Below are 20,598 nucleotides of genomic sequence, written 5' to 3' on the forward strand. Positions count from 1 at the left end.
CCCGGCCCCGCTCCGGCGGAAGGGGAGGGGAGGGGCGGGAGCGGCGCGTGCGCGAGGGGCAACGGGGGCGGCGTTAGGACCCCGGGGCTCGGGGCTGGGGAGTCGGTTCTGGGCCCCTCACCGCAATGAGGATGTTGAGGCTCTGGAGCGAGTCCAGAGAAGAGCAACAAAGCTGGTGAGGGGGCTGCAGAACAGGCCTTATGAGGAACGGCTGAGAGAGCTGGGGGTGTTTAGCCTGGAGAAGAGGAGGCTGAGGGGAGACCTCATTGCTCTCTGCAACTGCCTGAAAGGAGGTTGTGGAGAGGAGGGAGCTGGGCTCTTCTCCCAAGGGACAGGGGACAGGACGAGAGGGAATGGCCTCAAGCTCCACCAGGGGAGATATAAGCTGGACATTAGGAAAAAATTTTTCACAGAAAGGGTCATTGGGCACTGGAACAGGCTGCCCAGGGAGTTGGTTGATTCACCTTCCCTGGAGGGGTTTAAAAGACCCGTAGATGAGGTGCTGAGGGACATGGTTTAGTGTTTGATAGGAATAGTTGGACTCACTGATCCAAGAGGTGTTTCCCAGCCTGGTGATTCTATGATTGGTCCTCCGCTCTGTGAGACACCTGCTTGGAGCCCCTGAGTGCAGTTTTGGAGTCCCCAAAAGGATGTGGAAAAGTTGGAATGGGTGCGGAGGATGCTGCAGAGATGATGCAAAGTGGAGCATCTCTGTGAGGACAGGCTGAGCGCTGTGGTTGTCCTGTGCTGGGACAGGAGTTGGACTGCGTGATCCTGGACTGGAGGTGTTCAAGGCCAGGTTGGATGGGCCTTGGGCAGCCTGATCTAGTGGCATGTCCCTGCCCATGGCAGGGGGGTTGGAATTAAATGATCTTGAGGGTCCCTTTCAGTATCAGCCATGTGCCAGTGTGTCCATGTGCCAGGACGGTGGGCTTTGCGGCATCTCAGTAATTCCCAAAGCATTTTACAGCCCCTTCTACAAGCTTCAAAAATCTTGAGTGTTCCTGGTTAAAGAGAGGGAAGGGGGGAAGGATGCGGGGGTAGGAATTCACGTTTCACAGGGAATTGCAGCCCCGCGCCTGCTCCCGCTGCCACATCCCGAGTGAGCTTGACCTAACATCAGTGTGCGCTTTGTGTTCTGAGGCTTTAATTGCATTGCGGCTGCGATGTGCCTTGAAGAATTGAAACCAGAAGAAATGGAAGATAACCTCGAGCACTAGGACCAACAAAACCGCGCCTGGTGGTGTTTCCGATGCTCTGATTATGTGTTACTGCATAATAAATACATGAAGGAGGCTTTCAGCGCTTTATGGGGGCTTATGAGAAAGATGGGGAAACGCTTTTTAGCGGGGACTGTAGCAATGTCTTTATCAATGACCTGGATGAAGGCATCGAGTGCAGCTTTAGCAAGTTTGCGGACGACACTAAGCTGGGTGGAAGTGTCGATCAGCTGGAGGGTAGGGAGGCTCCAAAGGGATCTGAACAGGCTGGACCGCTGGGCAGAGTCCAATGGCAGGAGGTTTAACAAGGCCAAATGCCGGGTCCTGCACTTGGGGCACAACAACCCTATGCAGTGCTACAGACTAGGAGAAGTCTGTCTAGAAAGCTGCCTGGAGGAGAGGGACCTGGGCGTGTTGGTTGACAGCGACTGAACATGAGCCAGCAGGGGCCCAGGTGGCCAAGAAGGCCAGAAACGGCGTGGCCAGCAGGTCCAGGGAGGTTCTTCTCCCTCTGTACTCGGCACTGGTGAGACCGGTCCTCGAATCCTGTGTTCAGTTCTGGGCCCCTCACCACAAGGAGGATGTTGAGGCTCTGGAGAGAGTCCAGAGAAGAGCAATGAAGCTGGTGAGGGGGCTGGAGAACAGGCCTTATGAGGAACGGCTGAGAGAGCTGGGGGTGTTTAGCCTGGAGAAGAGGAGGCTGAGGGGAGACCTCATTGCTCTCTCCAACTCCCTGAAAGGAGGTCGTGGAGAGGAGGGAGCTGGGCTCTTCTCCCAAGGGACAGGGGACAGGGTGAGAGGGAATGGCCTCAAGTTCCACCAGGGGAGATTTAGGCTGGACATTAGGAAAAAATTTTTCACAGAAAGGGTCATTGGTCCCTGGCAGAGGCTGCCCAGGGAGGGGGTTGAGTCCCCTTCCCTGGAGGGGTTTAAGGCACGGGTGGACGAGGTGCTAAGGGATATGGTTTAGTGTTTGATAGGAATGGTTGGACTCGATGATCCGATGGGTCTCTTCCAACCTGGTTATTCTATGATTCTATGATTCTAAGAGGACAAGGGGTGATGGTTTTAAACTAAAAGAGGCTGAGAGTAGAGCTTAGTCGGGGTGGGTAGGGGCTGTCAATCAACGACGGGTGGGCGGGGCCTGCCAGCCCGCGGTGGGCGGGGCTACTCAGACGGGGGTGTGGTTGTCAATCAACGAGTAACGGGCGTGGTCTATCCGTGGGGGGCGTGGCCTGTCAATCAATGGAGCGGGCGCGGCCTTCCAGTAATGCCGGTTCGCGAGTGGGCGTGGTCTGATGACGTCACTGCACGGCGCCCCAATGGGACGCGGCCACGCCTGCCGCGCGCGCGCGCGCAACCGGAAGGGGCGGGGCGGCGGCCGTTGGCGGCGCCGCCGCTTCCTGCGCTGCCGCTTCCTGCGCTGCCGCTGTGCCCGCGGGGCCGCCGCGGGGCCTCCCCACCCCCGACAAGGGCCGCAGGGATGTCGCCCGCTATCGCGGCCAAGGAGGGCGGCCGGCAGCGCCGGGCCGGGAGCCACCAGCACTGCGTGGACGTGAGGAGCGAGGCGCTGTGCGGGGCGGTGCTGCCGGGCGGCGAGGCTGAGCCGCTGCTGCTGGTGCCGCCGGAGCAGTCGAGCTCGAGGGGGTGCCGGGCGGAGCTGGGCAGCATCCTGCTGCTGCTGGTGCTGTACGTGCTGCAGGGCATCCCGCTGGGGCTGGCGGGCAGCGTGCCCCTCATCCTGCAGAGCAAGAACGCCAGCTACACCGAGCAGGCCTTCTTCAGCTTCGTGTTCTGGCCCTTCAGCCTCAAGCTGCTCTGGGCCCCCTTGGTGGACGCCGTCTACCTGCGGGGCTTCGGCCGCCGTAAGTCCTGGCTGGTGCCCACGCAGTACGTCCTGGGGTTCTTCATGATCTACATGTCCACCCAGGTGGATGAGCTGCTGGGCGACGGGAAGGGCCACAGCCCCGACGTGGTGGCCCTCACTGTGACTTTTTTCCTCTTCGAGTTCTTGGCGGCGACGCAGGACATCGCAGTGGACGGCTGGGCCCTGACCATGTTGTCCAGGGAGAACGTGGGCTACGCCTCCACCTGCAACTCCGTGGGCCAGACTGCTGGCTACTTTTTGGGCAACGTCCTCTTCCTGGCCCTCGAATCAGCCTCCTTCTGCAACAAGTATCTGCGGTTCCAGCCGCAGCCCCAAGGGATTGTTACCCTCTCAGGTACTACTGGCCTGGCCGTGCCAATGCTGGGATGGGGGTGCTTCTTCCCCAAGCCTGGACCAAAGCTCTGCTCAGAGCAAGTGGTCATTTGGTGCTGTGAACCGAGCAGGTTTGCTTTGTCCTCTGCCTGTGAGAAAGCACAGCCTGCCGAGAGGCTGGTGGAGTCCACTGCTATGTGGGCTGAACTTCCAGGTTCCTGTGGGTTTAAGCATGAGGGGGATCTGCCTTGTCATTATCTTGGCTGACCTAAGCACTTTGGAGATTCTTCATTTTTCTTCTACTTTAATGACCATGGAATAGATTGTTTGATAAAAACCAAACAAATCAAAGGCTTTGCCTCTTTTTAAGGATGCCTTTTCGGAACATCTCCTCCTGGGAGGAAGGAAAGGGGAAATTTGAAAAGAAAAAGGCTCTTCCAAGATGGTTTTGTTCACAGAAGTAACAATGACAAGAGTTCAAGGTTGACCATGTAGCCTGTTTCTGAGGGCAGGCCTTATTTTAGTAAACTAAGGGGGATTTTGTTTTCTTTGTAATGAATTCAATAGAGTCTGATAATCCATAACTGGCTGTTTGTGTAGGGATGTCTTATGTTTGGAGTTTTTGGAGTTATTTGGGGTTTTTTTTTCATTCAGAAAGGTTTTTAGGATGGTTCATGCTAGGTGTACTACCTAGAAGTTGCTTAAAATGCAGTTTTAGTTGCCAGGCTGTGTCTAGCCAGATCATCTTATGGGAGGACATGAAAAACTGGCACCATCTTTGGTTGCCCTCTCTAAGTGACCATGGCTAGCAATGAAGAGGAAATTCTCATGGTTTTAGTTTCTTTTCTCTCTCTTACTTTGATTGCTCTGCCTGTATCATGTAAGAGAACAGGTCTGCCAAAACTTAGCTGAATTGTTGTCTAAGGGCTAATTTTCCCTTCCTGTCTTCTACCTGTCTTTTCGATAAATCAGGATATCAGTTTCCAGGACTGCTGTACCTGTTTTGTCTATGCAGCGATCACCATTTCTAGCTGATCTTCCCCTTTCGCTCCTGTGGATAGCCCTATTTCTGGTCTGTATATCAACAAGCATAGAGTAGTCCTCACGGTAAGCCTGCTGGTTTACTGCTTTCCTTGTTTTCCCTTGCTGTGTGGCTCGTCAGTGCTGGCGTGTCTCTTCCCTCTCGCTCCTGCAGCAGGCTGACGTCTTCTACAGCTGATGCAACTTGGGAATCACCAGTGTAGTTAAGAGGTTTGTCTGTGCTTAACCTTCACCGGCCAGGTTTATTGTTGTTATAGGCTTCTTTTTCTTAGTGCTGTTTCTATAAATGGATTTATTATCACAAGAGTGCTGTTCGTAAAAAGAAAACATAATCCCAGTGCCAAAAACTACCAATGTAACCTGTTTAACTTGTCCTGGAGTACTAACCTGGGTGGAGTAAGGAAAGCAAATAACTGTGTCGCTGTAGTTGTGGGATATGGGTTTTTTTGAGTGGTATAACTGCCTGCAAGAAATTTCTGTTCCCTTGTTCATGTGATAGTGTGGTGCAACTTGCTGTGTCTGCGTTTCTCCTGAAGCAGCCGTAGAGCTGGACTGTGCACCAGCTCACTGAAACGAGGAGAGCAGCTGCCTGCTCCTAGCACTGGTTTGGGAAGTTAAAGCAGCAGCAACCTTCACAGTTTGCAAGGGTGAACAGTTTTCTGCTTGTTCCGCACTCTTGAGTGTTCTTGTAGGCTGAGTGAAAGAACAAGGAACACTTCACGATCCCAGGTCAGCCTCAGCTTGTGTAGAATAGAACAGTATTAGGTGTTTGCTGTGCAGTCGTGGGGATGCCTGTTCCAGCGAGAGGTAAAGCTGAATGCACCCTGCATTATAGCAGAGCAATCAAAACTCCTTTCCCAAAATCAAAACACAATTCCAGTTAATACAGCTACTAGATTAAAAAATGTTACCCAACCTACCCAAAAAGTGTCACACGGACATCTTTAGGAAGAAGACTTGCTTAGCTACAAATCATTCAACAATTGCTTAGCTAGATCTCATTGTAAAGTCTCTACTCTAGTGAGTAGGTATCTCCTACCTAGACAGATCAGTAAAACTAATATTTGAATGTATTTAAAATTAGCACTTAAAATCATTAATATGATGAATGTAAAGGATATTTTTTGTTTTCCTCTGAACCGATTAATACATTTCTTAAAAAAATGTAAAAAATAAGTATAAAACCCGAGAGGCTCAACAGCGTTATCAGTGAGCTACGATACATGAACATTCATTGCATTAACTGCGTACAAATAGCGTTTTGCACCTTTTAAAACTGAAAATACACTCCAAAATATTATTTGGATGTTATCGATGCAGTCGGCTCATGATTCATAACCACATCACATGTGGAACTACGTTAATGAAAAAAAACATTATTTCACTTGAACAGGCTGCCCAGGGAGGTGGTTGAGTCACCATCCCTGGAGGTGTTTAAAAAGCGGGTAGATGAGGTTCTTGGGGATGTGATTTAGTAGATAGGTACAGCTGGAGCTGATGATCTCAAAGGTCTTTTCCAGCCTAATGATTCTATGATTCTATGAGTGTAGGAAGAAGGTGACCCTTCAGGACAGCCCAGGGTTTTCTGGGCCAGTGATGGTGGAGTGTCCATTATCCCAGGAGATGTGTACCTCTACTGCTCATTTTAGCTGCTGTGATGAAACACTTGTACCCCTGTGCAGTGGGGTTATTGTCCTGCCTGGTCTGTCGCTGATGTACTGGAAAAGTTTGATTTACCCCAACACAAGGGTTTGTTTTGCTGGTGATAGTGTAGAAACAGAGACAAAACATAGATGGGGGCAGGCAGTGGTGGCACCAGGAAACTTCTGCTAAAAGTTCCTTCTGTAGGTTGTGATTTTAAAGTTCTTTTGCTTATAGCCTGTTAGTGGATTTGACTGTATTTGAAAGGAGACGTACAATATTTTTGCATAAACTGCCCACAACTATGAAAACCTAATGCTTTTATCTGCACTATTGTAGATGGCCTTTTTTTTCACTAATGCAGCCGTTGCTGTATTGCAGCTGCCAGGGCTGACCTGATCTGGAGTATTCATGCAGCGATGCTTAAAGCTATTTTTGTTCCCATCCTTGCACTGCAGGTCTCACTGCGGTGATAATGCGTGGTGCTATTCTTAGTGTACCATTCCTCTGTGTGTTTTGTAGACAGTAGCTGTGATTAGCATGACTCTGAAAAGTCATCTTTACTTAAAAGGTACCCTGAACATGATTTTTTTTTATTTTTTAACAGAAGAAAGAGCAATGTGACAGCATTGGTTCTGAGATCTCCTTTACTTTAGAAAAGGGAGAAGTAACTGATGTGGAAGCAGCAGAAAACTGTTTGAATTGCCTTTTTCCTTTTATGCTGAGAATGTTAGAATACAGCTAAAGCAGTCTTTCCCGATTTTCTTCCATGCTTGTTGTGCTCGTTCTCTTCTTGTGCATAGAAAACAGCTAATTATTGCTGAAACCTTTGCACTGTCTTTGCCCTTTCACCAGCTGTCACTGCTTACTTTCAAGTCACTGTGAGGCTTCTGGGGTTGCTTATGACCAGGAAGATAAAAGGCTACTTCTGTCTTACTGTCTGCATGTCACTGAGTTCTTTCTTGTCTCTTTTATAAAGGTAGAGGATAGGTAGAGATAGATTAGCCTGTTCGCTAACACAAAAAGTACTTGCCATAAAATATTAGTGTGGTTTTGCTATTGCTGCCTTAAAATCCACAATTCAGCAAGTACTGTGTCTGCTATAAACAGAGCATTTAAAGGTTAGCAAGTATAATATCCACTTAAAAGACATATTCAGATGACTCTTAATGCCTGTGTAAGGCATCTTTACAACCAGGTAAGTACAAATGTATATAAATATCGAAAGTGTAGAGTTGAGGCACAGAATAGTTGCCTAACTGCACAGTGAATTAACTGGAGAGTTATGAAAGACTTGGTCCTCTGAAGGCTTTTTCCCCGTCTTGTGACTATTAAATGTGGTTTTTTCCTCCTTGATCAGGTTTTAGTGATTGTATGGGGAATCCTTCAGCAATTCCATTTTAATTCCTGTTTCTCCCCCAGCGAGCTCATGGTGGCAATAACAGACAGAGCACGAGGGCAGCGACCTGTTTTGCTGCCACAGTTTTGTCTGGGATCTCAAGTGAAGGTATAGTTACAGAGTGAGGGAAGGGGAGAGCTGTGTTAGTTACTGTTTGTGGTTTGCTCTTGTTGCTTGTTTTTAGGGGCAGTGAGTAATGGTTTTATTCAATTACTTTGTTATCAGGTTTTGGTGTATGTTATTGTGAAGTAACTGCGTTTTGGATACGCAGTGAATTGTTAATGACAGTGGCTGCTAGAAAGCTTGTATTTATATTTTTTTCCCTCCAGATTTCCTGTTTTTCTGGGGTGCTGTCTTTTTAGTTACCACTACACTGGTTGCCCTTTTGAAAAAGGAGAACAAGGAGCTAACACCAACAAAAGAAGAAACAAAAGGCATCACGGATACATACAAGCTACTGTTCTCAATAATCAAGATGCCGGCAGTTCTCACTTTCTGTCTCTTGATTCTCACAGCAAAAGTAAGTAAACGCAGACATGAATTATTAGTTGCTGATGATAACAGACCTGAAAGGTTGATGACTCCCTGTGATGTAGCTTCTTAGTTTTTCTAGTGGTTGTCATCAGAGTTCCAAATTTTCACATGAAACTTGAAACAGGTTTCTGTGGCTTCTTGTTGGCTGTTGTGGATACCAACAGTGATTAGGACACAGACATGAATATCATTGCTCCCTTTGATACTCTTTGTCTGCTTTTGGCACTGATGACAAGTAGAGTGTGCAAGCATAGAATTTGTTTCAGAACCTACTTGGAAATTAAATGAGAGAGAGATTTGCACTCAGTCACATTTCTCAATTTACTTAATACGGAGTAAATTGAATTTCTAGCTGAACTATTGTTGCTTTCCTCAGTTTATTTTGTCTGTCTTATCTTGCAGGTTGGATTTTCAGCAGCAGATGCTGTAACAGGACTCAAATTGGTGGAAGAGGGAGTTCCAAAAGAGCACTTGGCTCTGCTAGCAGTTCCGATGGTTCCTTTACAGATAATACTGCCTCTGATTATCAGCAAATACACAGCAGGCCCCCAGCCACTGAACACATTTTATAAAGCTATGCCTTTTAGGTACAAACAAACAACTTTCATTTTATAGAAATGTAGTAATTTGTGTATTCAGATCAAGTATAGGATTTCTTGTGTGACCCTCAACTTTCAGATACGAGGAAGTACGTCAGTATTCTTACCGTAAATCAAACTGTCTCATGCTTTGAAGTCAATTTGTGCAGTAACATGTGTAAGAAAGCAGAACATGAGGTGTTTTTAAGATAAATACCTAACAGCGTTAGAGCAGTACTGTCCTGCTCTAGTGTCAGTAGTTCCTATTCATGAATTGTTCTCCCTAGAACTGGGATTGTATCTGTAAATTCACATGTACTTCCCAATGGAGGAGTGGCAGGATGCATTGCAAGTCATATGGTGCATCCACTGGGCACGTGCTTTGCTGTGGTAACAGAGAAAAGCAGCAGCTGATCTAGGCTGATACAGACAAGGGGACATTTAACTTCTGTGTTGTTTCATATTGGAGTTTGCTTATGGAATTCTACATCCAGTGAATTCAGCAGATTACCCAATGCCCTTTGTGAATCATGTAAGATTTAGCTGTTACTCTAAGGAGTTGTTATCCAACTCTGTATGTGTTCCAAAAAAAAAAAAAAAGTAGGTCTTGCTTCAGCTGGATTAGGTTGGCTACCTTGTGCATTGCTTCCTGCAGAAATAAATTCCTGTGTGGAAGGGCAGGGGGAAAAGCTGTGCAGGAGATCTGTTGGTGAGCTGTGTTGATGTGGAACTCAGAATTGTCTGAGTATAAAGTGTCTACAATATCAGTGCTTGTCAAATATTTATTATCTGATTCTATGTAGGACAGAATACTTACTACTATTTAAATATAAACTATTTTAATGTATTCTGTACTTATATGTGTTTGATAGTTCCTTTGTATCAAGGAGATGCGTGGGGAGAATTCCTTGAGTTACAAATGATCTTTCTAATTCCTCAGATTACTGCTTGGACTGCAATTTGCTTTTCTGGTATGGTGGACTCCTAAAGTGAAGCATGAAGGAGGATTTCCTGTCTACTACTATGCTGTAGTATTGTTGAGTTATGCTTTACATCAGGTAACGTGTGTTGTGTGTGGGAAGAGGAGGGGACGGGAGGGTATTTCATATTAGTCAGCTAGAGGGCTGTAAGTGCCATTATCTGCTTTAGTCCTTAGTTACGCTAGAATTCCTTTTAGCCTGACCTGTGCTGGATGGCTGTAGTGAGCTTTAATTATTTATTCTTGCCAGTGTTAATTCTCCCTCTTCCCTGTGCTCCATTGGACGTATATGAAGTTAATTATAGTTGACCAGATCTGCTTTTTGTTTCCTAGAGTTTCTTTTTATGCCCCTCAAATCAGAAGCTCGAAAGCATAGTGGAAATTAGAAAATCCCAGCATTCTAAGTTTCATAAGTGTGATGATGGTTGTGCATAAAGTTATGTGATCCTGGTCCTAGAAAAAAAAACCTTATTGAATTTGGAGGAATGTTGTACTGGATCCAGTTGAAGGCCTGGAAAACCAACATCTAACACAAACTGGGCTTTGGACCAGAACTAAGATGTATGCAGTACCTTGAGAGCTGATTTTAAATGCAAAAGTGTTATTTTTATATGCTATTTTAGCTGGCCTCATCATACTTCACCTTGATATCCTGAGTCATTCCAATGTGTGTGAGGCTGGGCCCGCTTCAGTGTGACCTGAGACAAGCAGTCAGGCCACTTCTTGGCGTTAGAGGAGAGGCAGACAGCACAAGTAATTTCTCCTGTGCAATTTTAAGGTGTTGGGATGTTGTTGGGATGTCAATGTTGCTAACTTCAATTAATCTCATAGAACGTTGTTTATGGTAGGATTTTTAGTTGTCATTGTCTGTAACCGGGGAGACCTTACAGTCGTGTGGGTTTTCTCACCTCTCGTGCAGATCACGCTGTATAGCATGTATGTTGCAGTAATGGCTTTCAACGCCAAAGTCAGCGATCCGCTGATCGGAGGGACCTACATGACGCTCCTCAATACTGTGTCCAACCTGGGAGGGAACTGGCCTTCCACCGTGGCGCTCTGGCTCGTGGACCCACTCACGGTGAAAGAGTGTGCAGGAGCCCAGGAACAGACCTGTGGGACTGCAGTTGCTGCAGAAGTAAGTTTTGGAGGCCATGAAGGCCTCTTTTCAGTTATTTCTCGATAAAACAGCTTCTCTTACTGTTTTTTCACCTTTGAAAACTTTCATAGTGCTTAGCTTATGTTTAAAATTTCACTGCAATTGAGCTGGTTTTCCTGTCTGATAAAAGTAGGGCCGTTTTATCTGCACGCTCTTAATAACGAACATCTTTACTAAAGTTTTGCAGCTGCAGGGTAGTTGTATGTTTCTTTCTGGGCTGGGATCAAAAGCTGGTGGGAGAAGCACTAGATTGGTGCCCCCTTCTCTGTGGAGTAAGGAGGCTGTCATTACATTTTTGAGAGTAAATCTTGTTGGGTTCAGAGTTGTGTAATTAGGCTCTCTGTTCTTGGCAGGCTCTGTCCCCCAAGTCCTTTAAGTCTTGTGGTAGATTTTTGTTCCCTCTGTCTTTCTGGAGGCTTCCTATCTGAATACCTCAATACCTTCTCCTGTGATGTTACTTTGCTCTGTCTTTGATCTTTACTTTCCACGTGAAACTAAGGGGTGCGACTGGCTGCCTTCCCAGTTCTGGGAAGCCTGTGGAAGAGAACAAAGAGCATGCTGTGCTGCTGCTCCCAGATCAAACAACAGGACGCGAAACTACCTGGAAAGCAAGGTTTCAAATTCACCTCCTCAAGAGCAATTGGCAAATTTTAATGTGACTGTTTGGAATGATGGAAGCATTGAGGGGGAAGGGATGTCTATACACATAACTGCGGTTTATTTCAATGAATGCCAGGAATCTTCAGGATGTGGAGACTCTCTGAATAAACAGTGTCTTGAGAGTCAAACACGACTTGTTTGAGCTGGCCTTGCAGTTTTTACTGGCCACAGAGGGGAAGCTGTTTCTCCCTGATGTGTGCTTTTTCTGCCTGTCCCTCACTGGCTTGACGCTAATTCAGTTCCCTGTGCCTGGCCTCTGCTGAACTTCAGCCCTTCTTCCTTCACCTCACTTCTCCAATCTTTTTTTGTATCCTCCCAGCTGGTAACGTGCCACCACCACTCCCTTCTTATTCCTAATCTGATCCTGACATGTCTCAGAATAAGGCTGGCAGAACCTCAGCTCAGAGGACTAATTTATCTTGGGATTATAGCGGTGTTGAGACCTAAGTGACAGCAGAAACGATCGTGTGCTGTACACCTACCCTTTTGATGCTGGAGTTCTTATCTTCCACTTCTGCAGTTGGAAAACATCTTGGGCATGTCTTTCCCACAAATACGCAGCAGTTTGTAGTGTCCATTTACAGATGCAGTTGAGTGAGATGTGAGGGTAAAGTTTCAAAAGAAGCCATTTGGATGGCTGAGGGGGAGTAAAACTGGTGCTTGTGTCTCCAGGCCAGCATACCACAGCCGGGCAGCTTCTGTTTCTCATCGTTAGTCCCTTGGGCCTGCATGCTCCATGTACCAAATGTTTTATAACTGTTTTGTTGCTTTTCACACAAATGGTACCCTTGAAAGCCTCTCACTGACCCTGTAAGAAACAAGGAGGATTAAACAAATATTTCTAGTCACAACCAAGAGCAAGTAAAAAAGCAGTGGGTATCTTGTGCTTCTGTATCTCCCAGAGGATATTTAATGCATCAACTGCTGCTTCTGTATTTCAGCTCTGCACAAAAGCCGGTGGTTCCTGTGTTATTACCTTGGATGGTTATTACGTGGAATCAATCGTCTGTGTCATTCTGGGATTTGGCTGGTGGTTCTTACTTGGGCCCAAATTTAAAAAGCTGCAGGACGAAGGACCGTCTTCCTGGAAGTGCAAGAGGACCAATTGATGCAGCTTTGATACTGGATGGACTAGGAAGGTCATTTTAGTTTTCTTACAAAGACATCTCCCATAATCAATATACAGGAATACAGGTATTTTTAAATGCTGTGTCGCTGAAGGAATGGGAGGCCAACACAGTGGTATGTTCATATGTGATACCACTTGCCCTCCCAAGATGAAAATGTAAGTTCAGAAAGTAATTGCTAGGAAACAGCACCCCTACACTACATCTCCCCGAGCTCTGGCTTCAGAGCCGTGGCTGCTGGTACAACTGACGCCCGTGTTTCCATACACTCAGTACAGAAAAGCAAATCGTGCCATGTCTGTCTAAACAGCAGCATTGTCAGCTAAGTTCCAGCTCTGTTTCAGACAGAATTGATCTGACACGGGGAGTTGCCCCGAGAAAGGATATCAAGGGCATTTGACTCGTAGGTTAAGTGTGTTGTACTATGGAATTCATTGTGGGAAGACAAATGTGAAGTGTCTGTGTGCTTTGATTCTTCTCACTTTCTGAACTGTAACCACACCTCAAAGGATGAAATGTTTCAGAGATTCTTTTAAATGTATTTTCTGGCTTTTATAAGCTTTAAAGATTTATAAGAAAATATTTTTATAAACAAATTACATTTGTTTAATTTATTTCTGCTATCGCAAAGCATTTTGATTTACACTCAAGATACTTTCTTGACAAAAAAATTGCTGTCAGGTAGGACTTGAGTAACGCACAATACTCTAAACCTTGAAGATGTAAACTAGGCAGTGTAGCAGCTAGCACACACAGGCCGGCTTCGAAAGGAGAGAGGGCATGCAGGCCTTCAGAAGGTGGTTATTACTCTGTGGGAATGAATCGATAGCGTTCATTGTCACTAAAATTCGAACATTCAAATTTAAAATCAGTGGAGAAAAATGTGACCGCTCCCAACTAGAGGTAAGGAAAGACAATGAGTGCCTTCAAAAGTGATCTGGTGGTGACAAACTTGCCAAATTCCTGATGAGCTGGTGTGTGACTGGCTGTCACTTAACACCGAACGAGTGAAATCCTGTGGTACAGCTGCTACAGAGCCTTATCGTTGATGCCACGTGGTGAAACGTTCCCGTTGCGTTTATTGGATGACTTCCCTCCTGAGTGCCTTAGTGATGTACAGCAAGCGTTCTGTGCGCTGCGAGAGAGGGCACTTGGGCACTGTTGGATGTAATTGGTACATCATTGTTATAAAAGAGAACTATTAAAAATACCTCCGGAAGGTACCTGGTTTTCTTTTGTACACTGTATTTCTTGCCTTGTTGATATTCCAGGTCTTGCATCCCAAGCTTGCTGCCCTATGCTTCAGAGAGGCTGGGTCTCTTTGTTTCAGAAAAAAACTAAGGCAGTGCCAGCTTCCGACTGCCTGGAGGGGACGTGGGTGTGTGCAAGGTGTCTGGAAGAGGACAGTGGGACCAAGGACTTCCCAGGGCACTGGTGCTTTGTCCCTGCTCTCCCTTCCCTGTGGCCCCCTCGATGGCTGCAAAGCCAAACCGCAGGCTGTTGCTCTGCCCCGCTGTGATCTGTGTGCCAGCAGCGGTGCTTGCTTTCTGCTTCAAGGACAGTCCAGACAGACAAGCTGATTAAAAACCACATTAAGTGCTCGTCCCAAACTAAATGTCTTCTTTCTCCTTGGTCTATAAGCACAAAAAAGATGTGAGAATGTGTGGGAGATTGTGAGCTGGATGCATCTTTCTGCTGTGGCCAGATGGTCTCTGCTGGCTTAACTGTACGAGGCACTGCAGTTCCCTGTCTTTACGGGTCCAACGCGTCGCTTACTTTAATTGCATCTTATCCAAACCTAAAGTTTTCTTATTTTTCTGACTTTGAGAAGAAACTTGGCTGCAGAGCAGGGAAAGTTAAATTCATCCATATTTTAGGGTTTGCTTTTACTTTGCAATCTTGTTTCACTCTTTCTGAAGGTGCCAGTGTAACTTATTATGAAGGAAGACACTTTGAGGATTGCTTCTTATTGAACTTGGCAACATCGAAATTAAAGATGAACTCTGGATCAGTAGTAATATATACAAAATGTGACCTAAATGAAATAACTCTTTACTCTTTCCTGCTTTTTGTGATAGTGAGCGCTTCTTACATCCTTATCGCACTCAATGCAAGGTGTAGCTGTGTCTGGTAAAACAGTATTTGGAAAAAACAGAAAACCACGCTCTAAAAATGCAATAAAAGACACGCTATTACATAAATGCTGTAAGAAACCCGTGCTGCCCGGCTCCTGAGCACAGCCACGGGGGGAGCTGCGAGGGCTGCGGGGGGAGCTGCGGGAGCTGGTGGGGGGAGCCACGGGGGGAGCAGCAGGAGGAGCTGCGGGAGCTGTGGAGCGAGTTGCGGGAGGAGCTGCAGGCGGAGCTGCGGGAGGAGCCGCGGGAGCTGTGAAGAGAGTTGCTGGGGTAGCTGCAGGGGGAGCCGTGGGAGCTGTTGGAGCTGCGGGGGGAGCTGCAGAATCTGCGGGAGGAGCCGTGGAAGCTGCGGGTGGAGCTACAGGAGGATCCGTGGGAGCTGCGGGGGGAGCTACAGGAGGATCCGTGGAAGCTGCAGAATCTGCGGGGGGAGCTGGAGGGGGAGCCGTGGGAGCTGCTGGAGCTGCGGGGGGAGCCGCGGGAGCTGTGGGAGCTGCAGAATCTGCGGGAGGAGCCGTGGAAGCTGCGGGGGGAGCTGCAGGCGGAGCCGCGGGAGCTGCAGAATCTGCGGGGGGAGCTGCAGGAGGATCCGCGGGAGCTGCGGAAGCTGCGGGGGGAGCTGCAGGAGGATCCGCGGGAGCTACAGGAGCTGCGGGGGGAGCTGCAGGAGCTGCGGGGGGAGCTGCAGGAGCTGCGGGAGCCGCGGGAGGAGCGGCGGGCGGAGCTCTGCGCTCCCCGGCCATGTCGGAGCGGCGGAGCGGGGCCGGCGAGGCCCTGAGCCTCTTCTCGCAGTGGGCGGACGCGCACCTGAGCCTCGTGCGGGTACCGGGGCGCTGCGGGGCGGGGGCTGCGGGGTCCCCGGTGCCCGCCGAGCCTGAGCCCCGCTCTCCTCTGCCCGCAGAGCCTCAGCGCGGCCGCGGCGGTGGCAGCGGCGCTGGTGCTGGCCAGGAGCGTCCGCATGGTGAGCGGGGAGCGGGCTGCGGCCCGGGGGGCTGCGGGGGCTCCGGGGCGGGGATGGAGCGGGGCAGGGCGGGGGCTGCTCGGGGCTCTGTCCCGGGACGGGGGATGGAGCTCCGGGGCTCCCTGCCGGGTGTTGACGCTGGGACACGGCAGCCCTGGGCCCTGGAAAAGCTCCCCAGGGAAACAGCCACAGCACCGACCCCGACAACCACAGAATAACCAGGTTGGAAGAGACCCACCGGATCATCGAGTCCAACCATTCCCATCAATCACTGACCCATGTCCCTCAGCGCCTCGTCCACCCGTCCCTTAAACCCCTCCAGGGAAGGGGACTCAACCCCCTCCCTGGGCAGCCTCTGCCAGTGCCCAGTGACCCTTTCCATGAAATATTTTTTCCTAATATCCATCCTAAACCTCCCCTGGTGGAGCTTGAGGCCATTCCCTCTCGTCCTGTCCCCTGTCCCTTGGGAGAAGAGCCCAGCTCCCTCCCCTCCACAACCTCCTCTCAGGAAGAAGCGCTTGGACAACTCCCTGGGACACAAGGTGTGAGTGTCAGGGTTGTCCCATGCAGGGAAAGGAGCTGGACTGGATGATCCCTGCAGGTCCCTTCCAGCTCGGATCATGCTGTGGTAATATGACTACCCAGGGCTCCCTCCTGGCCCCCTTCATCTCCTGAGCTCCTTCTGCCTCCCAGCTGGAGCCTTTCACACAGATAACAGACCCTTCTCCTCTGCTTGGACCTCTGCCCCGAGTGAAGCTGAAGCAGAGGGATCTCCTCACGTCCTTTCTCCATGCTCCCACAAACAGAACTGCTTTTTGAGTATCTATATACATGACCCTGAATCTTCCTGCCCTTCTCCAGGAGGTCAGTTCAGGGCACAGACTCACACTTCACTGCTGGCTCCAGGGAAGGCTTCGCCTTTGCAGGCACAGAGAGCTCTTCTCCCACAAATGAAATCAGTCTTGAACAAATTTTGTTTGTAAAAACCTTCAGGCTTTCTGCCCACGAGGTCCTGAGTTGCTGTATTCCTAGTGGGGGACCCAACGGACCACGAAGGGGGAGGTTTGCTGGATGAGTGACACCCAGTAGAAAGATCTGCGGGTTTGGCTGGGGTGGTTTGGTGGTTTATTTCCCCTTGGGGTAGTTTGATGGTTTATTTCCCCGAGGTGTAGCAGCAGTTGCACATAAGCAGATAGGTAATTTCACGACTGTTGATGAGTAGGGCAAGTGCTCCAGAAAAGGCTTCTTATTGAGACCTTCAGACACCTGTGTCTGAAATTTGGGGTCTTAGGCCACCCCCGGTGCCAGTTCTTTCCTCTCCACCCCCTGAACCAGTGGCTGCTTCATTCATTCTGGCACTGCTGCTAAGCTTTGTTCTGCTGTGTGATTCTGTAACCATCCCTGTCCCTTTGCATCCTCCCACTGATTGATGGCCATGGTATGATATTTAATCTTCTTGTGACCTTTGCAAAGGTGTACACCTGCCTTTGTCCCTCTCCTGTTTCACTCGTGATCCAAAGTCTGCGTGGTGTCTGTCCTCCCTGCTCTAATGTTTGCAGTGGTTTTGTTCTCCGTGAGCATCTTCAAACAAAATCCTTCACTATATCGCAAGTCCTGCAAAACACAGAACATCCCTAAGTGTCTGGAAAGGCTGGCACATAACGGCTTCTGCAGCTGCTTACTACTAAATATATATATATTTATGTGTGTGCATGTGTGTATATATGTATGTGTATATATATATACTTGCCCATGCTGTCTAATAAACTGTAATTTGCAAAAGTACTTTCAGAAGAAGTTGGATTTAATGTGGTTGTAACTGTTCTATGTCGGCTTTTTAAACTCTTCTTTCTCTCAAAAGACAACAAAGTTTACGAGTGCTGTGGATATACCTGTGAACTTTGTAGAAAAGAATGTGAAATTGCGGGGGAAATTACATCGCGTAACGGAGAAGGGCCTGGAAGTTGAACACATTCCCATTAGCGTTCCTTTCGTTACATCGATTCTGAGAAGATGTAAGTAAAGGAGTGTGAAGAATAAGGGTAGGAATGCAATGTCATTTGTTCTTAATGCAGCTACGCAGCAAGCAAGCTTGAGAGGATGGGTTGAGGTACGGTTTTGGCTCTGCCTTTTGATCTTTCCATACTTTACAGATGGGAAAAGGGGGAATAAAAGACTGTGAGATGACCTGTAGAAAGAGCTTGCCAATACAGCGTTTGTATTAATTGGCATCATTACAGTTAAATTTTTACACAGGGAGTTCGTTTGCTTACGTAGCTCATATCATTCCTGGCAAAAAGACTTTCAGGATTAGGCTTTTAACAGGTGAAGATCTGACAGCTACAGCTACAAACCCATCCTGGAGGTCAGCTTTCCTGTGACTTCACAGGTGGTGTTGGTCAGATCTGAGTCGCACCCTTGCAAATACCTGCAGAGGCACTAATGCTGCTTGCCTGCTGTTTCTGCCCCTTCAGATAAAACAATAGTGTCTGATAAGGAAAGCAGTGCTTTCTGTTTCTATGCAAAATAAAGCTAAATAGCTTAAGCCACTAATGCAACCTTTAATTAATGTTTTTACTGAAGAAGAGATTAGCCCAGAGTCTTATTTATGTGCTTAGGGGAACTAAAATGGATTTTTTTAAAAAGTCTGTGGGAATAAACTCATTATCACCAGCTAAGGGTCTGTGTAAAGCATGACATTTCCTTTGGCTGCTGCATTCAGTAACAAAGTTCTGTCTCTGTAATCAGGGCAATCAGAAGGTCTTCTGTTGGTGAGACTTGCTGGAGTGGAGCTGACTCCAAGTGGCGTGACCTGGCTAAAGCAAGAGTTAAAACCCAAGCAAATGATATGGTTCCAGCTTCTTGGAAGGGAGGACTTGGTGCTTGAGTGCCTTGTTTTAGTAAATAAGGTAAATACAGGGGCAAGAATTGACTTCTGTCTGTGGTTTTGAGTTTGCCTGTAGTCACACAGTTCAGTTATCTCAGTACAGATAAGGATTGTTATTATTTATAATAATAGGAATTTTAAACGGTGTATTTGTAAGTCTGATTTCAAGACCGCTGTTTTGCAGACTGATTCATGACATGAATGTTTTTCTCTGTGAGATAGTGCTAGGCTATATCATGTCGTTCTGGTTACCCTGCTGTTAAGTCCATCGAATGTTCTCAAAAACATCTTGCTTTAGTGAAGTGTTTTAACAGCCAGCTGGATTCCTCTTAACTCTTTCTGCCAGAGAGGAGACTTAGCTAGAAGTAAAACTTGTTTCTCAGAGGGAGGTCGTACACACAAAAACACAGCCAGTTTTAAGGTTGAAGTGAATGTCCTATTTATTGTGCCTTTTTATAGGGTCGATTTCTCAGCGTGTGCCTAAATGAAGAGATCTTGAGACAAGGGCTTGGCAGAACAGCGCGAATTGAAGGACTGCATCATCATTCCCGCCTGTACTGGAAACTTCACAAGAGACTGCTGCGAGCAGAGTTAAAGGCCTTGAAGAAAAGGAAAGGAATATGGGAAGAAGAAAGCTACTCTGAAAGGATTAGAGACCGTATAAGCAACAATAAATTTGTACAGACCTTGAAACAATTTGCGAGCTGGTTAAGAAGCTCTCTTTCAAGGTAGAAAGGGAGACTTGCTTGGAGGAATGCCAGTTGCCACTGTTATGTGCTTTATGTAAAGTAGAGTTTATGATAAAAAATAGTGCCATAATTTTAAGGGTCCCTGTGTAGAACAGAAAACCCGTGAAATTTCCTAATGCTGTATTATAATCCAGGTGGGATTGAATTTCAGTATGCAAGCCACAAATTACAGTGTTCTGGAGCTGAACTGTTCCACAATAATGTTCTAAATCATTTGTTTAGTTTTCCACCTGCAAAATATCCATGTGGCTTGGGTAACTGTCTAGTGAAAGCAGTCGCCCTGCAATTTTGAAGAGGATGCAGAGTGTTAGTTCACAGTGCACAGACCTAAGTGCTGCTGTTATGTGCCATTACTGCATAGCCCACGTTGGTTAGGAAGCTCAAGACCTTCACAAAACTTGTGGTATGTGTTTACACACAAGCATTTTGTTTGAATTCTATCCTTATACTACTTTTATAGATAATTTTTGTTTTAAAAACCTTTCATCTTAATAATGGGTTGCATTGTTGCCAATATAAAAGGTAATTTGTGGCGACTGACCTTTCAAAGCTGATAAGATCATAACAACTGAAGTTTCTTGGAAAGAAAAAATCACTTGGTATGGCAAAGAATATAAATTAAAATATCAGTAACTGAAATTTTTAGAAGACAGCATTCAGCTGAAGAGGAAAAACACTTTTTTTCTGATAGTTCTATAAATATATTAAATTACATGAAAGTAAAACTTTAACATCAAATTTGGAAAGGTGAACCATGCTGTGCTAAGAACTTCAATTCTCATTTATTTTTTTAAAGATCTGTTAAGTATATCAGAGTGTATTATTAATTTTGTAGCTATTCTCAGAATAAAGGTTGAGTTTCTTATGTTGTTACATGTTTTATATACCAAGCACTTGACCTCTGTTTAACTCCCACAGTCACAATGTTTATTTAAAGTGAAGTGTTTTACAGATTTTCTTACTTTCTGTGTATTTCCTTGACAATCAAATGCTAGGGGGGAAGAACGTGGTACAAAAAAGTCTTAATAGCTGAACACTGCTTGTCTGACAATTAGTTGTTGTGTCATCATTTTCTCTGCTGACTTCAAGGCAAAATTGTGAATCCGAAGAGTCTAAAAAAAGCAGCTTTTCCGTGGGTAAGAATAGATGTCAGTGCTGCTTTATTACTTTTTTTTTCTTGGATCCTTTCTGGGATGAGGCTGTTTTTTGCGAAGCACAGGGGGCAGCGAGCCATGAAGTATCTCTGTGTTGGGAATGAGCATAGGGGAGAGGAGGAGCAGCTCTAGGGGCAGAGGCAGATCTTGATGGGAACTGGAAACCAGGTGTCTCTG

The 20,598-nt window shown here is 47.0% G+C and overlaps 2 protein-coding genes across 3 annotated transcripts; both read left to right on the forward strand.

Annotated features, from left to right (window-relative positions):
• Positions 1–2,666: 2,666 nt before the first annotated feature.
• SLC33A1 (solute carrier family 33 member 1) lies at positions 2,667–13,745 on the forward strand. The gene is made up of 6 exons (XM_069865137.1): positions 2,667–3,442; positions 7,831–8,021; positions 8,438–8,622; positions 9,554–9,671; positions 10,512–10,727; positions 12,350–13,745. Exons 1-6 carry the CDS (start codon positions 2,704–2,706, stop codon positions 12,515–12,517), a joined length of 1,617 nt encoding a protein of 538 aa, XP_069721238.1. The 5' UTR covers positions 2,667–2,703; the 3' UTR covers positions 12,518–13,745.
• A 1,640-nt stretch (positions 13,746–15,385) lies between these two features.
• Positions 15,386–20,318, forward strand: C10H3orf33 (chromosome 10 C3orf33 homolog). 2 transcript variants are annotated; one of them, XM_069864814.1, is made up of 5 exons: positions 15,386–15,492; positions 15,572–15,631; positions 17,493–17,646; positions 18,380–18,540; positions 18,978–20,318. In XM_069864814.1, exons 1-5 carry the CDS (start codon positions 15,412–15,414, stop codon positions 19,248–19,250), a joined length of 729 nt encoding a protein of 242 aa, XP_069720915.1. In that variant the 5' UTR covers positions 15,386–15,411; the 3' UTR covers positions 19,251–20,318. The 2 variants fall into 2 exon arrangements, with proteins under 2 accessions (XP_069720915.1, XP_069720916.1); XM_069864815.1 differs by lacking the exon at positions 15,572–15,631.
• Positions 20,319–20,598: the final 280 nt, after the last annotated feature.

The sequence above is a fragment of the Phaenicophaeus curvirostris genome, chromosome 10 (assembly GCF_032191515.1).
Source record: "Phaenicophaeus curvirostris isolate KB17595 chromosome 10, BPBGC_Pcur_1.0, whole genome shotgun sequence".
In the NCBI taxonomy this organism is placed as follows: Eukaryota; Metazoa; Chordata; class Aves; order Cuculiformes; family Cuculidae; genus Phaenicophaeus; species Phaenicophaeus curvirostris.